General features: G+C 41.0%; 1 protein-coding gene across 2 annotated transcripts in view; it reads left to right on the top strand.

The window, feature by feature from the left end:
• CDH23 (cadherin related 23) overlaps positions 1 to 17,208 on the top strand; it is a 1,745,895-nt gene that overhangs the window by 1,187,857 nt on the left and 540,830 nt on the right. For both annotated transcript variants that reach the window (XR_013214534.1, XM_077259280.1), the window contains exons 22-25: positions 3,381 to 3,570; positions 10,572 to 10,717; positions 11,594 to 11,813; positions 13,862 to 14,014. Coding sequence is in view for 1 of the 2 variants with exons in the window: in XM_077259280.1 (XP_077115395.1) it covers positions 3,381 to 3,570; positions 10,572 to 10,717; positions 11,594 to 11,813; positions 13,862 to 14,014 (709 nt within the window). In the remaining variant the exon portion in view is untranslated. The remainder of the gene's footprint in view (positions 1 to 3,380; positions 3,571 to 10,571; positions 10,718 to 11,593; positions 11,814 to 13,861; positions 14,015 to 17,208) is intronic.

Here is a 17,208-nt window from a genome sequence, read left to right as displayed (position 1 = left end):
ACAGCTGACATGTGCCCACAATAGGCGCCAGTGGATTCGTGATCCACTCGCGCCTATTAACTAGTTAAATGCTGCTGTCAAACGCTGACAGCGGCACTTAACAAGCGCTTCCTGCCTCCGGGCCGGAAATACGTGCACAGCTGACACCTGTCACATGATTGGGGGTCATCGGTGCATTGTCATCACAACCACAGGTCTCCTGGAGACCTTTATGGATGTTGATGATGGATTGCTATGAACGCCACCCTGTGGTCGGCGCTCATAGCAATGCTGTAATTCAGCTACATAGAGGTGATCTGTGCATTACCTCTATGTAGCAGAGGTGGTCAAGTTGTGGCAGCTTCTAGCCTCCCATGGAGGCTATTGAAGCATGCCAAAAGTAAAAAAAGTGTTTAAAAATATAAAAAAATAAAAAAAACATAAAAGTTCAAATCACCCCATTCACCCCAATCAAAATAAAACAATAAAAAAAACCCTACACATATTTGGTATCGCCGCGTTCAGAATCGCCCGATCTATCAACAAAAAAGGATTAACCTGATCGATAAACGGCGTAGCGAGAAAAAAAATCAAAATGCCAGAATTACGTTTTTTTGGTCCCCACGACATTGCATTAAGATGCAATAATGGGTGATCAAAAGAATGTATCTGTACAAATGTGGTATCATTAAAAACATCAGCTTGGCGCACAAAAAATAAGCCCTTACCGAACCCGAGATCACAAAAAATGGAGACGCTGCGAGTAACGGAAAATTGCACTTTTTTATTTTTATAGCAAACTTTGGAATTTTTTTTTCACCACTTAGATAAAAGAGAACCTAGGCACGTTTGGTGTGTATGAACTCGTAATGACCTGGAGAATCACAATGGAGTTTTAGCATTTAGTGAACCTAGCAAAAATGCCAATCAAAAAACAAGTGTGGGATTGCACTTTTTTTGCAATTTCACCGCACTTGGAAATTTTTCCCATTTTCGAGTACACGACATGGTAAAACCAATGGTGTCATTTAAAAGTACAACTCTTCCCGCAAAAAACAAGCCCTCACATGGCCATATTGATGGAAAAATAAAAAAGTTATGGCTCTGGAAAGTAGGGGAGCGAAAAATGAAAAGGAAAAAACGAAAAAAGCTCAGTGGGTTAAGGGGTTAATATTTAGTAGTTTGCAGCCTGATCCTAATCCAGATTTTTCTCTTGTGAGATTGTCTCTTAGGCCGGGATAACACACAGCGAGATACGGCCGAGTCTCGCAGGTTAAAACCAAGCTCTGGCACCGGCACTCCGGAGCGGAGCGTGCGGCCCCATAGCAATACATGGAGCCACACGCTCTGCTCCGGAGTGCCAGTGCCAGAGCTTGGTTTTAACCTGCGAGACTCGGCCGTATCTCGCTGTAGTGTGACTCCGGCCTTACAGTAATATAGGCTGGATGTTAGGTGTGTGTCTACCTGTGGTGCAACGTTCTTTATTTCTACTTCATCTTACAATACACTTGCTTTCGTATATCAGCATTAGTGATGAGCAAGTGTACTCATTGCTCGGGTTTTCCCAAGCATGCTCGGGCGTCCTTCGAGCATTTTGGCGTGCTCAGAGATTTAGTTTTTGTCGATGCAGCGCATGATTTTCAGCTGCTAGAAAGCCTGAATACATGTGGGGATTGCCTGTTTTTTAGAGAATCCCCATATGCATTCAAGCTGTTTAGCAGCCGCAAATCATGCAGCTGCGTCAACAAAAACAAAATCTCCGAGCGCGCCAAAATACTCAGAGGACACCCGAATGTGCTCGGGAAAACCCGAGCAACGAGTATACTCGCTCATCACTAATCAGCACAGCTTCAGTACTATAATTTCCTCTCCATGTGTTTTGATCGTTGTTTGTAGCATGAAAAAATGATACCAGTGTCATTAGTGCTTTGGTCCATGTGTATGATTTTACCATCAGCATGTCATCAGTGTTATTCATTGGTGGATAAAAACAAAAATGACAACACGGGTACCATCCGTGTGTTGTATGTGTATGCAAATTATCTCTTCAGAGTGGAAGAGGACTAGAACTCTGTTGCTACATATAGGAAGTAGCACTCCTAAAAGTCAATGATGACCCCTTAACGAGCCATGTTACATGACATAGGATAAAAGCCAAACCAGAATCTCAATTTGCAGACACTGTTTTTCAGGGTATTGCTCCTCATCAGTGCAAAGTGTGAAATCTGGTTTGACTGTGTGAGAGGCGTTTGACCGTGATCCAAGGGGTATTGTTTGTACTTGCAGAGAGTGACATGTCAAGCATGCCAAGACAAGGACACTTTCATGCTGCATTGCTCCTCTGAGAAATATTCAAATTGTCTCAGAAGAGAGGAAGAGGACTAGAACTCTAGTGCCACCTATAGGAAGTAGCAATCCTAGAAGTCAATGTTGACCCTTTAACGAGCCTTGTCACATGACAGGATAAAAGCAAAAAGCAGAATCTCAATTTGCAGACACTGTGTTTCAGGGTACTATCTCTGAAGAGACAGCTTGCACATTTACCCAGAGAAGCATTACAGCATGAAAGTCTCCTCATCTCGGCATGCTTAAAATATCACTCTCCGCAAGGAGAAACGATACCCCTTGGATCCCTAGCATGTGTATGTCATAGACCCATAGATTTGTATTTGCACTTTTCATTCTTCTGGGAAAAATCAGATATGTTTCTGTGAATTTGCACTGTCACATGGTCCGTGAAAAAACACTGGCTTATTAACAGCCTCATAAAAAAAATGGATAGGACACATATGTGCAAAACAGAAACCTGAATGAGGAATTAGTCTCATTGGTGGTTTTATTCAGAGTTTCATCAGATTTTTATCAGAATGTCAGCTAAATTCCATCAGAGGTTGGTCCAAGTTTTATCAGTTTACCTCCAATGAGAAAAAAAAAAGTTTCTTTCCTTCTCTATATCTAGTCGTCCATGAAAAATGGATAACACTTGGATACTATCCAAGTGCTGTCCAATTTTTTTCACAGAACCATAGACTTGCATTGCCAATTTTAATCCAACACTCGGATCAATATTGGACATGTCTCCCCAAATCTGCACAGAATGCTTGGTCTGCAAAGAAAATCAGACATTTGAAAGCCCCATAAACTATATTCGGAACAATTTCTCTCCATGAAAAGTGAGTGAGCCCTTACAGAAATGTTAAACCTATATTTGTAGATTTTTTTAAATTATTTTTATTTTGCTTTTCTTCCAAATTTTAAAACATTAAAATTGGATGTAAATTTTATCTTTTTTGGGCATAATTGTTTTAGAATATTTATCTTCCCAACACTTTGCTCTCGCATATGTTTATAGCAAATAGTTTCTCAAACTTTTAATCTGTTATGTCATATTCTTTCTTCAGGTGGTAGCTATTGATCCAGACCTTGCTGAAAATGGCACACTGGTGTACAGCATCAACCCTTCAAACAAGTTTTATGCACTAAATAGTACAACAGGAAAAATCCGTACTACTGGTGTAGTATTAGACCGGGAGAACCCAAATACACAAGAAGCAGAAATGATGAGGAGAATTGTTATTTCTGTGACAGACCGTGAGTATTCAAGTCTCCGTCCAGATGAACATAGTGATGATGTTATAATGACCACCCACTATTGCAACCACAATAATAATTCAGAACATAAAAGGTCTTGATTCATCATAGTCTTTCCTTCTTTTTTTAAGGAATTGACCACTTTATCCTTATTTTGTGGAGGGGGGGATTTTGTGATACTGAACATAGGAAACTGTTTTTCAGTTGGAGGAGGCTGAAGGACACAAGTTCCTCCATCAAGTGCTACTCTAAAAACAGGCAAACTGTGCTGTCTGAGCAGAAGATTGCATGAACAAGCGAGCAACACTTCACAAAGGAGACTATATTGTACTAGATACTGTTTATACAGTGAGTACAGAAGTTATTCGGACCCCTTTACATTTTTCACTCTTTGTTTCATTGCAGCTATTTGGTAAATTCAAAAAAGTTCATTTTTTTCTCATTAATGTACACTTTGCACCCTATCTTGACTGAAAAAAAAACAGAAATGTAGAAATTTTTGCAAATTTATTAAAAAAAGAAAAACTGAAATATCACAGGGTCATAAGTATTCAGACCCTTTGCTCAGTATTGAGTAGAAGCTCCCTTTTGAGCTAGTGCAGCCATGAGTCTTCTTGGGAATGATGGAACAAGTTTTCCACACCTGGATTTGGGGATCCTCTGCCATTCTTCCTTGCAGATCATCTCCAGTTCCATCAGGTTGGACGGTGAATGTTGGCGGACAGCCATTTTCAAGTCTCTCCAGAGATGCTCAATTGGGCTTAGGTCAGGGCTCTGGCTGTGCCAGTCAAGAATGGTCACGGAGTTGTTCTGAAGCCACTCCTTTGTTATTTTAGCTGTGTGCTTAGGGTCATTGTCTTGTTGGAAGGTCAACCTTCGGCCAAGTCTGAGGTCCAGAGCACTCTGGAAGAGGTTTTCATCCAGTATATCTCCGTAGTTGGCCGCATTAATGTTTCCTTTAAGGACAACCAGTCATCCTGTCCCTACAGCTGAAAAACATCCCCATAGCATAATGCTGCCACAACAATGTTTCACTGTTGGGATTGTATTGGGCAGGTGGTGAGCAGTGCCTGGTTTTCTTCTGGTGGTCACAAACTTCTTCCATTTAAGGTTTTTGGAGGCCACTGTGCTCTTTGGAACCTTGAGTACTGCAGAAATTCTTTTGTAACTTTGGCCAGATCTGTGCTTTGCCACAATTCTGTCTCTGTGCTCCTTGGCCAGTTCCTTTGACCTCATTATTCTCATATGGTCTGTCATGCACTGTGACCTGTGAGGTCTTATATACAGGTGTGCGCCTTTCCAAATCAAGTCCTATCAATGTAATTAAACACATCTGGACTCCAATGAAGTAGAACCATCTCAAAGAGGATCACAAGGAAATGGACAGCATGTGACTTAAATATGAGTGTCTGAGCAAAGGGTCTGAATACTTGTGACCATGTGATATTTCAGTGTTTTTTTTAATGAATTTGCAAAAATTTCTTCATTTCTGTTTTTTTTCAGTCAAGATGGGGTGCAGGGTGTACATTAATGTGAAAAAAATGAACTTTTTTGAATTAACCAAATGGCTGCAATGAAACAAACAGTGAAAAATGTAAAGGGGTCTGAATACTTTCCATAACCACTGTAGAAGAAAGTGTAACAAAATCATGTCCCCAACACATTTGTCACATAGTATTTTGAGGTACAAAAATATGACATGGTTTTCAAAAGAAATCCATGTCAGTAATCCATACCTTTTTTGACAATGTTTTCAGATCTGTTGTAGTTTTGAAGAGGTTTATTATGTGGTTTTGATTTGATTTTGAAGAGGTCTTTGAAAAGCTATTTTCTCCACGTGATTTGGCAACTTTTAGACTTGACATTGTCATTTTCTCGCTGATTCCATGAGGAATACACATGAAAGAAGTGACGTTTGACATTTATTTTTTTCCTTGATGAGGTTTTCAAAACCTTGGATAAAAGTAAAATCTTAGAGACTTGCTTTAAACAGTAATGTGGATTTGAAATGAAAAACAATAGAAAGAGTAATTATAACCCCTTTCTGCCATAGGACAGAATAGTACGTCCGATGGTAGAAACTCCGCTTTGATGTGGGCTCCGGTGGTAACCCTGCATCAAAGCTGGGACATGTCAGCTGTTTTGAACAGCTGACGTGCTCGCAATAGGCACGGGCAGAATCGTGATCCGCCCGCACCTATTAGCTAGTTAAATGTCGCTGTCAAACTCTGACAGCGGCAGTTAACAAGCGCTTCCAGCCATCCGGCTGTAAATGCGTGCTCGGGTGACTCCATCATGTGATCGGGGGTTATCGGTATGTCGGCATGACAACCAGAGAGACCTCTATGGTTGTTGATGCCGGATTGCTGTGAGTGCCACCCTGTGGTCGGCGCTCATAGCAATGCTTTAATTCTACCACATAGAGCATCGCCTCTATGTAGCAGAGCCAATCAAGTTGTGCCAGCTTCTAGCCTACAATGGAGGCTATTGAAGCATGACAAAAGTTAAAAAAAAGTTTTAAAAAATATTAAAAAAAATATATATATAAAATTTCAAATCACCCCCCCTTTGGCCCCATTCAAAATAAAACAATAAAAAAATCAAATGTACTCATATTTGGTATCGCCCAATCTATCAACAAAAAGAAAGGTTAAACCTGATCGCTAAACGGAGTAATGATAAAAAAAATTCAATACGCCACAATTCGGTTTTTTTGGTCGCCGCGACATTGCATTAAAATGCAATAACCGGCGATCAAAAGAATGTATATGCACCAAAATGGTATAAGTAAAAACGTGAGCTTGGCATACAAAAAATAAGCCCTCACCCAATCCCAGATCTCAAAAAATGGACACGATCCGGATATCGGAAAATTGCACAATTTTCTTTTTTTTTTTTTTTTTAGGCAAAGTTTGGAATTTTTTTTCACCACTTAGATAAAAAAGAACCTAAACATGTTTGGTGTCTGTGAACTTGTAATGACCTGGACAATCATAATGTCAGGTCAGTTTTAGCATTTAGTGAACCTAGGAACAAAAGCCAAACAAAACACAAGTGTGGGACTGCACTTTTTTTTGCAATTTCACCACACTTGAATTTTTTTTCCCATTTTCTAGTACATGATATGGTAAAACCAATTATGTCGGTCAAAATTACAACTCGTCCCACAAAAAATAAGCCCTCACAAGGCCATATTGACAGAAAAATAAAAAAGTTATGGCTCTGGGAAGGGGGGGGTGCCAAAAGCAAAAAAGTAAAACAGAAAAAAGCTCCAGGGGTTAGGGGGTTAAAGCCAATCAACTTCAAAATCCATGTAAGGCTGGGTTCACATGTCTTGATATTTCTGGTACTGGAAAAAATGGTACCGGAGATATCTGTGTCCATGTGTCTGTGTGTCCGTTTGTCTCATCCATGTGGCATCCGTGTGCTATCTGTGTGTCCGAATGTACCATCCATGTGGCATCCGTGTGCTGTCTGTGTGTCCGGGTCCATTTATTGAAGCAATTTGTTTCAATTTTAACCCTATGACTTTAAAAATGCACACGGACGGCACACGGATACTATCCATGTGCAGAGCGTGTTTACATGGACCCATTGACTTGTATGGGTCGGTGTGATCTGTGCAGATGCACAAAAACGGACATGTCAACCTGTGGAGCACACTGAGGCCGGTTTCACACGTCAGTGGCTCCGGTACGTGTGGTGACAATTTTCTCATGTACCGGAGACACTGACTCACGTAGACACATTAAAATCAATGTGTCTCTGCACATGTCAGCGTGTTTTCACGGACCGTGTGTCCGTTTGAAAAACACGGAGACATGTCAGTGTTCGTGGGAGCGCACGGATCACACGGACCCATTGAAGTCAATGGGTCCGTGTAAAACACGTACAGCACACGGATGCTGTCTGTGTGCCGTCCGTGTGCCATGCAGGAGACAGCGCTACAGTAAGCGCTGTCCCCCCCAGCTTGTGGTGCTGAAGCTGCCATTCATTTCTTCTCTCCAGCAGTGTTCGCTGGAGAGAAGAAATGAAAAATAATTTTTTTTTTTGCAGTTGAAATAAAGATCTTTGTCAAATCCCGCCTCCCACCCCCTGTGCGCCCGCCCGCTGGAAATAAAATACTCACCCAGCTCTCTCGATGCGTCCTCTCAGCGTGGCAGCTTCACCTGTATGAGCAGTCACGTGGTACCGCTCATTACAGTGATGAATATGCGGCTCCACCTCCCATAGGGGTGGAGCTGCATATTCATCACTGTAATTGGCGGTACCATGTGACCGCTCATACAGGAAGAAGCTGCGGCGCTGATAGGAAGCATCGAGGGAGCCGGGTGAGTATTTGATTTCCAGCGGGCACACAAAAAGTAAAAAAACAATGATTTTTCATTCCTTTTCTCCAGCGAACGCTGCTGGGGGGAAGGAATGAATTCCGGCTTCAGCACCAGATGCAGGGGACAGCGCTTATCTCTAGTGCTGTCTCATGCATGGTCCGTGTGATACCCAGTCGGCACACGGGCAGCACACGGCTGCCGCACATGTGCCACACTGATGTGCCATGTGAGCACACGGACACACGGACACGGATAGCTCCAGCACCGATTTTTCCGGTACCGGAATTATCTGGACGTGTGGGACAGGCCTGACACATAGATATGTGTGTCAGTGTCTCCGGGACGTGTGAAAACTGTCACCACACATGCCGAAGACACTGATGTGTGAAAGAGGCCTAAAAAATGTTTGAATTTACCATAATGTGGGAATATATCCTCTGACATTATGATTATATTTTGACACATTTACAGGGAATCTGCCAGGTCCTCAAATGCTATTAATCTGCAGATATCGGATTAAGCTGCAGGTTAACCAACGTTGTCCAGTCCCCTTATTTAATCGCTTCACGACATCTGCCGTATATGTACAGGGCAAGTCGGAAACGGGTGAGCCCACTCCATATTTAGAAGTCATGACTCTGGATTTTCACCAGGACCTGCCTCTAATAATTGCAGGTGAAGCCGAGTCCACCTAGGATTATTAGCCTGTTAAATGCTGCTCTCAACTCTGACAGCGACATTTGACACGTGCCAGTAAGGGGCCATGCTATTCCATATGTCCATTGGCGAGCCTGTGATGTGATCGTAGGATGTTGATGGGTTGCTATGACAGCCAGGCATCTGATGAAGACCCCCGTGCTTTTCATTATGGAGCTTCCTTGAAACTCTACCTGTAGCCAGGCTTCAAAGTAGACCATGATATTTTACTACATGTAGTGATGCTGTGGCATCACAGTATATAGCACAAGCAATCAGACGATTAAGGCTGGGGTCACATTTGTGAGTGTGATGCGAGAAACCCGCGCATCTATACCCGGCACTGCCGCAGCACTCGGGACCGGAATGTTCAGCTTCATAGAAATACATGCAGCTGCACGCTCCGGTCCCGAGTGTCGGCGGCAGCGCCGGGTATTGATGCAAGAGACTCGCACAAGTTTCTCGCATCACACTCGCAAGTGTGACCCCGGCCTAAGGCAACTAACAGGAGCAGCGAAAAGTAAAAATAAAATGTTTTAAAAATTCTGAAAAAAAAAATATAAAAGTTTAAATCACCGCCCCTTTTGCCCCATTAAAATAAAGATATAACAAAAAATGAAAAGTACAAATATGTGGTTTCACTGCATTCAGAAAAGTCCAATTTATCAAAATATAAAAATAATTAACCCAATCGGTAAAAGCCATAAACAACATTGACAATGACATATTTTTGGTTGCTGCAATTCCATAAAAAAATTATGCAACAAGTGAAAAAAAAACATCACATCTATCCCAAAATGGTATCAATAAAAATGTTGTCTTGTCCCACAAAAATAAGCCCTCACACAGCTCCATTGACAGAAAAATAAAAGTTATGGGACTTTGAAAATGACGATACAACGCAAACATTTTTTTTTGCAAACAGTAAAAAACTAGACATGTTTGGTATTGTCATAATTGTACTGATGAGCATAATCATATTGCAAGGTAATTTTTACCACAAAATGTACCTTATAAAAACAATTGCAAAAAATCAATGTCAGAATTGCCTTTTTTTCACATTTTCTCCCCATCTGGAATTTTTCCTGTTTTCCAGTATACTATGTGGTAAAATGTATGGTGTCATTCAAAAGTGCACATTTTCATGCAAAAAACAAGCCATCCTATGTCTATGTGGACAAAAATTAAATGAGTTATTATATCTCTGGGATGAAAGAGAGGAAAAAGCAAAAATTGAAATTGGCCCTGTAACGAAGGGGTAAAAGTGTGGCTACCAGAAGAAAGGCACTTTTTTTCTCCTGTGAGCTGCAGTCTTTGTAGACACAGAGGCATGTCAGAGAGGCTACAGTGACCAGAGGCTGTAAGTACACCACAGCTCTTTGATTGACAGCTTGACACCTGTGCGAGCTGTCAATCAAAGTGCCAGGGAGTGCTTGTAGCCGCCGCTCAGTACTGCTGTGTACAGAGCGGTGATTGACGTCACTTCAGTATACCTCTATGACTGAAAGACGATTGCTCCTGGGAGGAAGTACACTCTATTTCATCATGCCTTCTGCACGATGGCTGGAAAACATTGGAACTCTATTAACCATGCAGATTAACCCAATATCTGCAGGTTAATAGTGTTTGGGGACATGATTATAGGGTGAATATTAAGTGGATTGTTTGCTGTGTATTATAGTACAGCGCAAAAGAAAATCCCAGACAAATTGATTTGACAGGTCAGTTTATGCTACCTTCGTTACCCCAGACTTCTGTGTTTTTGCCACAATATAAATTCCTCAGCAGATCCAGTAATGTGACAGGGTGCCCTAAAGCAAATATTGAGCCTCGTTTAGCAGCAGTTTCTAAATGTAAAACCAACAATGACAACACCGTGCTGTCCTCACCAGTGATGAGGGTACTTCAGCACGCACAGACTTTTCTCCGCTCTCACTTACAAGTTATAAATGTAATCTCCTCTTTCCTTGGCAGGTGGAAGGCCTCCGCTCCGAGCCACAAGCAGTGCGACAGTTTTTGTAAATTTGCTGGATCTTAATGATAATGACCCTACATTTCAGAATTTGCCATTCATCGCAGAGATCCTGGAGGGAACGCCTGCCACAGCATCTGTATTCCAGGTAATCATGTCTGTATGTTCCAAGGAACTAAATATTTCTATTGCAGTGAAAAATGAATGTAAGTTTGCAAGAGATCAAAAAGCAGACCTGCTGTAGCTGACAAGAATTTAAAGACCATTTTTCTAACATGCTCTTTATTTGGACATTTTTGAACTACTCGTTTAGAATAATTAGATGAATATACATTCCTCAACATTGAAATTGTAACACCAAGAGGGAAAATTGTGGAATTATGGCAACCACAGGATGGATAGACATGTTACTGATATGCAAATAGTGAAAATACGGAAACAAAATTTTCAAAACATTTCAATTTATTCAGTACTGAGTATGAGCACCTCTTGCTTTATATCCCCACACTTATTGCCTTAGCTGCTATCAATGAAGTTATTAATGGCTGTCTGAGGAATGTGCTACCATATTAAATGCACTTGAGCAAATCATCAAGATCCATTGCTGGCAGCTCCTTTTACAATTACTAATAAATGGCGTGTCACATGTGCTCAATATGAGACAAGTCCAGAAACGCTGAAGGTCATGCTAGGACACTGAGGTCATGTGTATCTCTGAAGCAACATTGCTGTACATAACCATTCAATGGGGAATCTACCCCAGATCAACCCTCTTAAATACATAGTTGGGTAATAACCTTGTATACATGTTTCTGACAAGACATTGGACCTACAATTCACTGCTAAATAACACGGAAAGGGACTTGTTCATTTGGTAGAGACCTGTCATGTGTCAAGCAGTGAAAATGCCCTTAAGTGAATATTGGTTGATTCTTACTCATATAAAATTCATGTTAAAAAGATGCTTTTTAACAAATTTAACTAAATAAGCATTTTTTTTTCTTTCCGATTATCTAAACAATAGGTGGTGGCTATTGACCTAGATGAAGGGCTAAATGGTCAAGTGACATACCGAATGCAGGTTGGAATGCCGCGAATGGACTTCGTTATAAACAGCACAAGTGGACTAGTCACATCTACAGCTGTTCTAGACAGAGAGACAATTGCAGAATATTACCTCCGGGTAGTAGCCAGTGATGGCGGATCTCCATCTAAAAGTTCTACCAGTACTCTTACAGTTCGTGGTAATCTTCTTTTTCCCTTATTCATCAATTATGCATAGATTAAGTCTCAGTTTGATTTATACTTATAGTTTTATATTTAATTTTAATGAATACCTTCTGAAATTTAATTTATTCCCTATCTGTAATATATGCTGCAATAAAACTGGAGATGTAGATTTGTAGCAATAGCTTTCCCATCTCGTTCTTTCTTTGACATAAGATAGTATATGGCTATAGCATTTGTTACAATTATAGCATGTACACTGCCATCCAAACCAAAGTCTCATAATCTGGTACGCAAGTAACAAATTAAAGAAAATCCACAAGCAAATTCAAAGTTTAGACCAATATCATGATATTTGTCAAGTTGTTGTTCTGCACAGTGGCATAATTAGAGTCCGATGGGCCTCCATCACCTTGTCCGTCAAATGTATGGGCTCATGTAGTGTTCTAGATCTTAGATCCCCCATGTAATAATGTCGCTCATCCTGACTCCATCCTGTAATAATCTCCCCAATCCTGGGTCTTTCTTATAATAATGACCCCCTACTCTAGGCCCCTTTAAGGAATAATTTCCCCCTTCCTGGCCCCTTGCAGTGATAATGCCCCCATTCTGGGCCCCATACTCCATCAACGTCTTCCTGGTATAATGTTTTCCATCATGTAATAATGTCCCCAGTCTCGGGCCCTTTATTTAATAATGTCCCCATCGTGGGACAGATCCGATAAAGTCCACCATCCTGGGAAACTTACAGTAATAATGTCCCATCCTGGACCCTTACAGTAATAATTCCTCCCAACCTGTGCTCCATCCAATAACAATGCCCCCATCCTCTGCCCCTTCCTGCTAATGTCCCTCAACTTGGTACAATGCACCTTTGAGCCTCTTCCGTTCTTCTCCAGCACATTTTAAAAGTAAACAATCATTCTTTCTTACCTTTTGCAGCTCCCATGATGTGCAGCCTCCTCCTCTATAGCCAGCACAGAAGCTGTCAGCTGACTTTGACATGCTGGCACAGGCAGCACATGATTTCACTGCCTTGAGCTGCATACCACGGACAAGCTGTCATCTGCTGCCAATCTCTGACTGGCTGGCGGCATATATTGCAGTACAGGGAGTTGGTGGGTCTCTGCACTTCGATACATTTAAATCACAACCCTAGTGTTTGTTTTTTTCACTGCTGGAGTGGTACTTTAGGCGGAAGTCCTCTGCCTCTGGTCATATACTCACCTGTCGGCATCTTCACCATTTTTTGTCAGCGGTCTGGTCCTGTGGCACCATTTTGTTAGTGCAGCTTCTGAGTGGCCGGAACTCAGGAGCTAGCTCTCAATGCAAGTCTATGAGAGCCGGAATGAGACTCTCATAGACTTACATTGATTAGTGACCTCCAACTCACTTCTTGAAACACTGGAGCAGCTAGCAGGTCACAAACTTCAAGAGATGGACCAGAGAGGTGGCAAAAACATGTTGAAAATTCCTGTAGTGGGGTATAAGATCATGGGTGGGGGACTTGTATTTAAAGCACCACTCCAGTAGTGAAATAAAAAAACACTCAAGTGGAGCTTTACGCTGAATGTGCATCCTCGGCCTTACATCCAGCTGAAATTGGCACTGGTATCGGCAGGCTCCCCTTCCCCATTGGTCTGGTCACAGTCACACCCTCTGCAACCATGATCGTTACACCTCTGTTTTTCCCATCTGATTGGTACCAAACAAATTCTTCCAGGGAGGTATGGTTGAGGTTCTTCCGGAGATATGGTTGAGGCCTCGAAAGACTCTATGGTAGCTTCTTACAGCTCTGTATAAATGGTGGATGATTCTGTATTCTCCCACAGAGACAGTAATTTTATGAAAGAATATCTCTGTACATACATTACAGATCCTATACATCAAGGCATGGGCCCCATATGGATACCCCATATGGATCTGTACTAAGGAACCATATATCCTCTGTGGACTGCCATACAGGCTCCATGCACATGGACCAATCTTGCCAATGAGAGATAAATGTTCATGAAGTTGTAGTCAGAATTGTTTTCTATTATTTCTGAATCATTTTTTTTTTTAGTTCTGGACATCAACGATGAAAGCCCTACTTTTTACCCAGCTCTGTACAACATTTCACTGTTGGAAAATGTACCCCGAGACTACATTGTGGCACGTCTGAATTGCTCAGATGCCGATACAGGATTAAATGCTGAACTGAGTTATTTCATAACAGGTATTTAATTAATACAGTTTATTTATGGACTATAAATGTTCTGAAGATTATCTTTTATTCTTTTATCTAAATGATGAATGATGAATATTTAGTTTTGCCCATGTTTGGCAGCTATCTATCACAGTTCTTGTTGTGGAAGTAAATACCTGATAATTGGTGAAAATACCTTGGACACAGCTGCCGAAACAGCAGCTCACTATTGACTATACTTCTAAACAGAGGCTTCAAGCTCTTCAAGGGACACTGAGAAAGAAGGCACTTAACCCCTTCATGCCACAGCCCTTATTTGTTTTTGCTTTTCTGTTTTGTACTCCCCTTCTTCCCAGAGCCATATTTTTTTTTATTTTTTGTCAATATGGCCATGTGCTTGATTTTTTGCGGGACAAGTTGTTCTTTTGAACAACACCATTGGTTTTACCATATTGTGCACTCAAAAACGGGAACAAAAATCCGGATTTTTTTTTTTTACCATGTTCACCAAATGCTAAAACTGATCTGCCATTATGATTCTCCAGGTCATTACGAGTTTGTAAACACCAAACATGCATAGATTCTTTTTTATTTAAGTATTGAAAAAAAAAATCCAAAGTTTGTTAAAAAATAACTAAATAATTGCGTCATTTTCCGAGGCCCGTAGCGTCTCCATTTTTTTGTGATCTGTGACAGGTTGAGGACTTATTTTTTGCATGCTGAGTTGACGTTTTTAATGATACCATTGTGATGTGGATAAGATCTTTTCATCACCCATTATTGCATTTTAATGCACTTTTGCTGCGACAGAACAAACATAATTCTGGCGTTTTTACTTTTCTTTTCTCTACGACATTTACCGATCAGATTCATTCTTTTTATAACTTGATAGATCGGGAGATTCTGAATGCGGCGATACCAAATATATGTATTTTTTTTAAGTAGTTTTTTTTTTATGAGGTGAATGGGGGGTGATTTAAACTTTTATAGTTTTTTATTTTTTTTATATTTTTAAAACCTTTTTTTTACTTTTCACTTGCTTCAATAGTCTCCATGGGAGACTAGAAGCTGCAATAATCTGATCGCCTCTGCTACACACAGGCGATGATCAGATCGCCTGTGTGTAGCAGAAATGTTCACTTGCTTTGAGTGCCAACCACTGGGTGGCACTCATAGCAATCCGGCAGTTACAAACACAGGGGTCTGCTGCAGATCTCAGGTTATCATGCCAACCCAGCGACAACCCGCAGTCATGTGACATGGGTATCGACAGGCAAGATTAATGACGTTGTTCCAGGGTGATCAGATTAAATACCGCTGTCAAAGATTGACAGCGGCATTTAACAGGTTGACAGCCGTGGGTGGATCGCAATTCTGTCCGCGGCTGTTAGAGGCACATGTCAGCTGTTCAAAACAGCTGACATGTGCTGGGAAAGATGTGGGCTCAGCGCATATGTGTTGTGAAGGGGTTAAAGGGATTATGGGTCTTTCTCTAACAAATTAGGACATTTATTGTCAAGATTATACAATGGGGTCTTTATACAAAGTTTTAATCAGTATGTGCTTCCCAGGATTGGTAACATTAGTTACAAATTTTACTGTGAAATTATTTCACTTACTTTTTAGGTAAAATGGAAGGTGGTTATTTAAACTACTTACTTCCGCCACGGTAACCTCCATTGGTGGCATTATTATCAGTGCCAGTTAATTTATTCTGTCTACAATCAATGCCAAAAATCAAATGCTATAAAACAATAAACACAATAGTTTCAAACTACAAAAGGAGCATAATATAAATTTACTTAATTCCTTAAATTCTGACAGTAGCAAATTAATCTATTACATGTCTGCGCCATCTTTAGTAATAAAGGATCCAGCATGAGGAGTATTTATTTGTACTTGGAGTACCATGGAATCATTTTATAACAGTGTTATACTCTGGAAGAATCAGACAAGAAAAGCATCTGACTTCTAGATAACTCAGTACTAGAGATGGTGCAAATCGAACCCGATTCAAAGGCCACACCAATATTCTGTAGCTAATAGACGGAAGCCCTGCAAAGCGTCTGCTACCTGATGGGATAAAAGACTACTCTTTTAGCCTAGCACAATGTCATTACTGCGGTGTGTCGCACATGTAACGTTGCGCAAGACCAACTATTTAAAAGAGGAGCCCCTGATACTCGAAGGTAGAAGGCAGTTCTCATCAGCCATAGATTACTGGTGTGGATGCTGCATCAAGCCCAGCGAATCAATTTACACTATCTCTTTTTAGTACCTTTGATGTAGAATTGGAAAATATTTACCGAACTTTTACCCACCATTTACACAGGCTATGTTTGATTAGGTCAATAGTCAGGGAATCCAAAGTCGCTGCAGACATCTAACTTTCAATGAGATGAGCAACAAATATAGTTATTACCAATCACACATTTAGTATCTTTCAACATTGACCGGGTGCCCACAGCCAAATTTTTGTTTTGCTGCTGTTTTTCAAGCGATAGTAGCACATTTTACAATTGATTCCACATGTGATTACCAACAGTTGTGTCATATGTTAGAGGGGTTGCAAGATGTAACGAATGGAAACGGAGGCACAGAAGTTGAAGTTCACATTCGTTTTTATTTAGGTTTAATGTGGAACCTCGGGACCACGGTCCAGGGGGCTCCGAACGGGGCGTGACTACGTGAGCCCCAGACACTTGTTACATAGTTACATAGTTACATAGTTATTAAGGTTGAAGGAAGACTGTAAGTCCATCTAGTTCAACCCATAGCTTAACCTAACATGCCCTAACATGTTGATCCAGGGGAAGGCAAAAAAAACCCATGTGGCAAAGAGTAACTCCACCATGGGGAAAAAAATTCCTTCCCGACTCCACATACGGCAATCAGACTAGTTCCCTGGATCAACGCCTTATCAAGGAATCTAGTGTATATACCCTGTAACATTATACTTTTCCAGAAAGGTATCCAGTCCCCTCTTAAATTTAATTAATGAATCACTCATTACAACATCATACGGCAGAGAGTTCCATAGTCTCACTGCTCTTACAGTAAAGAATCCGCGTCTGTTATTATGCTTAAACCTTCTTTCCTCCAGACGTAGAGGATGCCCCCTTGTCCCTGTCTCAGGTCTATGATTAAAAAGATCATCAGAAAGGTCTTTGTACTGTCCCCTCATATATTTATACATTAACATAAGATCACCCCTTAGTCTTCGT

This window comes from Ranitomeya variabilis, chromosome 4 (genome assembly GCF_051348905.1).
Source record: "Ranitomeya variabilis isolate aRanVar5 chromosome 4, aRanVar5.hap1, whole genome shotgun sequence".
Lineage (NCBI taxonomy): Eukaryota > Metazoa > Chordata > Amphibia > Anura > Dendrobatidae > Ranitomeya > Ranitomeya variabilis.
Note: the sequence above shows the minus strand (reverse complement) of the source record. Positions and strands in the feature narration are given on the sequence as shown.